The sequence below is a fragment of the Malania oleifera genome, chromosome 12, assembly GCF_029873635.1.
Source record: "Malania oleifera isolate guangnan ecotype guangnan chromosome 12, ASM2987363v1, whole genome shotgun sequence".
NCBI lineage: Eukaryota > Viridiplantae > Streptophyta > Magnoliopsida > Santalales > Ximeniaceae > Malania > Malania oleifera.
In genome coordinates this window covers 62,863,993-62,869,365 of record NC_080428.1, presented here as the reverse complement: position 1 = coordinate 62,869,365, position 5,373 = coordinate 62,863,993, and the positions used below count along the sequence as shown (strand labels likewise).

General features: G+C 40.0%; 1 protein-coding gene across 1 annotated transcript; it reads right to left on the bottom strand.

Moving 5' to 3' along the window:
* Positions 1 to 795: 795 nt before the first annotated feature.
* LOC131144313 (dof zinc finger protein DOF1.4-like) lies at positions 796 to 2,899 on the bottom strand. The gene has a single exon (XM_058092873.1). It carries the CDS (start codon positions 1,920 to 1,922, stop codon positions 1,044 to 1,046), a length of 879 nt encoding a protein of 292 aa, XP_057948856.1. The 5' UTR covers positions 1,923 to 2,899; the 3' UTR covers positions 796 to 1,043.
* Between the last annotated feature and the right edge of the window lie 2,474 nt (positions 2,900 to 5,373).

Below are 5,373 nucleotides of genomic sequence, written 5' to 3'. Positions count from 1 at the left end.
ATTTATTCCTAACTATTTGAAGACTAACGAAATTAAATAAATTGAAATTGAATACCTACCAATGGTATTCATTCACATTACTGCACATTGACCACTATCCTTGAATAGTATAAGTTTGTATTATGTTTTCTTTTCTTAAAAAATTTAAAGAAACCTAAAATCCTAAATTTATGCCCCAAACATTATCAAGTGAATTTAAACAAAATTCTATTCATGAATCCAAATTTGATCTAAATCTATAAAAATTTAAATTCACGGAGCAGCTTAATGAGACAATTCAAACGAAAACTATAGAACACAGTCGCACACAACACACATATCCGGAAGAATCTGAAGTCACATCTGGTCATAGCAGCCAAGCCGGAGAGGACCCTCTCTCACACAGTCACACATGTCCATCCCTATCCTCCCACATTGGTCATTGCATCAAAATCTATGCAAAGTACTAATCCTGACCTACCCCACCCCACCTTCCCTTCCCACATGTCTTCAATTAAAACTTTAACTTTGTCAAGGTCCCCTCCGGACGCCCCCAACCACCTCTCACATCGCTGCTCGGGCCTAGCCTAGTGGGACTCTCCGGTCTCAACTTCCTGAGTGAACAATCACAAAAAAGACCTAATGGCACCCAGCTCATCTGTTGTACCCATGGAATAATCTCTTTCCTCTAAACCCCAATTCATAACTTTTATGTGTTCTTCATCTTATTAGACCATGAGAACACTGGCCAGAGAGAGAGAGAGAGAGACAGAGACACGGAGGGCAATTCAACAGAAGCTTCAACCAGGAAAAAAAAAAAATGACAGCTTCAAATAGCCTTTATCACTATGACAATTACAGGTTGAAGGAGACAATTGAAGATGTATGATCGCTGAAAACAAAAAGAAACACATATTGGTATGATTAACTAGTATAAATATTTAACAGATAGAAGAGGCGATCCCAACTAGTAGTACACAGACATCAAACTCGTAGACATGTCTGTTGACACCGCTAATGAAAAACGGAGAACAGAAAAAACACCTTCATGGTTTGATATCGGATTAATCATCATCCCATGGTAGATTGAGGTCGGCTGAGACCAGTGCGTCAATATCATCTAAACCCCACGAGTAGCATGTCTCCAGGGCGGCGCTGCTTGAAGTAGGTACCTGCCATGGCTGATCGGTGGCCGCGCCGCCGCCGCTTGCCGTGGGCATATTCACGGTAGTGATTGTTGAGTCCTCCATAGTCTCGGGTTCCCCTGCGGCACAGCTATAAACGTTCGAGGATTGAAATGGGGACGAAATTGAAAATGGGTCGCTCCCGAAAGGGCTTGTGAGGCTTGGAAAGGGAATGTTGCATAGGTTCTGATGATTTTGATGCAGAGATAGAATCGACCGGTCGAAGATGCCATCATGACCGAAATTTTTGCTGCTGCTGTTGAAGAAATGATTGAGTTGAAGAGAATTAGATGGGGAACAAGAAATCAAAGCCCGAGGGAGAATTTCAGAAATATCGGTCTCCCCATCACCAACTGTTCGATGATTTGCTGTGTGGGTATTAGTCCCGCCACTCCCACTATTTGAGGCACTGGTCGCGGCGGTGGCGGAAGTACTGGCTGTTGACGCCTTGAGCCGCTTATTCTTGCGGCTGCCGCCGACGGGAACGTTGCGGAGAGTTCCGCCTTTAGTCCAATGCCTCTTGCAGGATTTGCAGAAGTGGCGGGGCTGGGACTTGTTATAATTGTTGTAGTAACAGAACTTGGTGTTGGTAGAATCGCATCGCGGGCACTTCAGCGACGGCCCCAATTGCTGTTGAGGCGGTTGCCGCGTCGCCGGAGTTTGTTTCGGAGGCAGCTCCAAGGCACCCGTGGGCAACAAGGTCTGGCCCCAATCGACCCCTTCACCAGCCGAAACTTGTTTTGAGCTCAAACCCATCATGTGGCCGCCTTGAATGAAGAACTAATATTGATGATCAAGCTGGAATTAAGCTAATAATGCTCTGTGATCGGAAGTGAATATGAAAGTAAAAATATAAAGGTCTAGCCTTTGGATCGAGGAGCAAGAAGGGAGATGAATCGGAGGAGGAGCAAGCACATGAGGTTCTTGAGTTTGATATTGAGGCAGACAGAGAGCTGTTGCTCTGAAGAAATTGATGGGTATGCAGAGAAATGCTCAGGAAGCTGAGGAGAAGCGAGCATGTCGATGGAGAGACTGACTATGTCTATATGTATTCTTAACCGCCAATCTATCTACCTGTAAAAACAATATATAGAATAATAATAGCAAGAAGAAGAAGAAGAAGAAGAAGGAGATGAAGAAGAAGGAGATGGATATGGGGAAGAAAAATCAAAGTATGGTCCAAGAGGGAGTGTTTGATTAATGATTTGTGTGGCCTGTGGGGGCGCAGTAGAATGAAGTCGAACAGTACTAAATTATAGCTCGAGCGCTGATAACTACCAGGTCCTTCCCTCTCCACTCAATTTTATAGAGCGAGAGAGAGAGAGAGAGAGAGTTACTTCGGGGTTAAGGTGGAAGGCGGCCGCGCGGGCCAGATGAAGAAGGCTGACAAGTGTATAAGACACCGCCGTCTGTAGTGCGCGACGTATGCCTCTAGTTACGAAGCTGCACAGTGGGATACCGATTAGGAGTAGTGGAATCCAGACGCAGATCACGAAGGACTCGGTTCGTGCAATCTTGTAATTCCAAAGGGCTCTCACTTTCGAGTTCGAGTTCCGGGTAGAGAGTTGTCCAGCTGCTCAGTTTTTGGAATTTCTCACTATGATATGTAAAGAGCTTTTAGAGTCTTGTTAGTCCAGAAGTGAAAATAAATTCTTATTAATAATGTCTTGAGATTATCTCACCTGTGACGTCCCGATTTTCATATAATTTTTTTATTATATAAATAATAAATATTCAAACCACACATTGGTCATGTCAACATCTCTAATATCATACAAACATAACTTGATCCGAAGTGGGTACCGAGCATACAGTCATTTTCAAATATACAAACCTAACAGCAGAAGTCAGTATATATATATACATACCATAACAAATACATACTAGTGTAACAACTCAAAGAATAATAGTATTTAAATAATAGAGAGAGAGAGAGAGAGAGAGAGAGAGAGAGAGAGAGAGAGAGAGAGAAATGAAATCAGTAATAGAAGAAGGCAGTAGGCTTCGTCAACGACATTGCATTTTTGGAAAATATAATTTCAAGAATTTCCAGGGTTTGTTGACGAATACAGGGATTCGTTGACGAATGTCTTCTGGACCTCGTCAACGAGGTCCCACTTTGTCGACAAGAAAATACCGGGCGAGGATTTTGGGCTACTCTGAATTTCGTCGACGAAGGGTAAGGTTCGTCGATGAATTTCCTTAAGAACTTGTCGACGAGATGACGTGGCTCGTTGAACAATCCTGCAGCATAAATAGCCCTAAACTGATTTTTAATCGCAAAATTTCAACCAAAACCCTCACTCTCTCTCTCCTCTACGGTTCCTCCTTATTCTTCCTTTGATTTTGACCCTGTCAGTCGTCGGATCGACGATCTGAGGCCACCACGACGTTTTTGGTGGAGTTCTCTTCAAGTCTACCGGAACGGATCGTTGGTGAAACGAAGTTGGAATTCATCCCAAATTCAATGTAAGGTTTTTTATTTAATTTTTGACTTCCTAACAGTTGTAGGAAATGATGTAGGCCAAGAAATATTGATGTTTTTTTTTTTTTTTAAAATTTATGGTTTTCAGGGTGTTGAGTGGAAAACCCTGCGGGTGTTGGACCCGTTATAGTAGGGGATTTTTAGCAGGATACAGGTAAGGGAAATATGCTATGCTAGATTATATGAATATGTTTTCAGTATGAAATTATAAATGTTCCACCAAAGTATTGTTTACAGTAGAGATTTATACAGTTTATCAAATGTGATTAATATGTTTTAAAATTACTATGTGGCTTGAGAATATGTAAATAGTATAGAAACATGCTTTACAGTATTTTCAGAGATGTGTTTTACAGAATATATATGTATTTTACAGCAATTACAGAAATACCATGATTATGTAGTTTTACAGTACTATGACATACAGATTTATAGTTAATTACAAAAACACAGTTGATATAGAGATACAGTTTTCCACAGCGTCATGATTTATACAGTTATTACAGAATCATGGTAAAACAGATTGTTATATATAGAGGTGTATTATATAGTATCAGACCCTGTTGGACCATACAGTTACAGAGCATGGTACCGTAGCTACATACAGTTTATAAATTGCAAACCTATTTAGATAATACGTGGTATAAAGGTCGATCATATAGAGCTCACAAGTGGAGAGACTCCCCATCAGATATGGGTTGAGGAGGGCTGATCAGACTATGGAGTATAGTGATTTATTCCTGGTTGGCTAAACAGGGTAAATTCCGCCTACGGGCCGCACAACCCTGTCATGAGGGGTTAAATCATGACACACAGTTATTCACAGGGAAGTTTACAGTTATTATTATGTTTATACAGCTTTACAGAAACAGAAAATATATACTTATATTAGCAGTATTTTGAATAGAAACCTAAAGTACAGAAATGTTAAGCAACAAGTAAAAGATGAAGACTATATTTCTAGTATTGTGCTTTACAGATTCAGTGTTACATAACTATATAGTAATGGATTTTCTCAGTATTGTAGCTCAATTGCCACACACTAGTAATTGCATATTTCGTCTTACTGAGCGTTGGCTCATCCCAGTGTTGAATCATTTTTTTCAGGTGAGCCAGTTGGGCGAGCGGACCAGGCTCGTAGATAGAGAGGTCATAGTACTGCCTGTCAGAGAGAGTGAGTATATTTTTGGGAGTATTTTTGTATAGCCCTCACCAGTTGAGGATATTGGGGGAACAATCAAATATGTGTATTTTGGGAAACCTATTAGCACTCTGGTATTGTACATAATTATATATGAATATGTTTATTTAATTTCCGCTTCTTGCTGCTTAGGTTAATGATTGAGTTCAATCTAGTATGGTATCAGAGCATGTTAAATATCATAGTATAAAAAATAAAAATAAAAAAACCCAGTTAAATAGCAGTTTGTTACAACTAGAGTACTAACCATCTATATATACATATGTAACACATTCTCAAAAAGAAATGCAAAATATTCTAGGGAAATCCTTCATCCCTACCTCAGAATACTCAACCTGTCTATTCAGGGTATCAGCTCTCCTCTACCTCGGAACTCTATTACTTGGTCTATCTCGATTTCCTGAAATATTTAGAAATTTAGGTGAGACACATTTCAGTAAGATGGAATAAATTGTTTACAGTATGTGACAATATAAGTTTCATTATATCATCATATACATTTCAGTGATAAAATCATCTAAGAA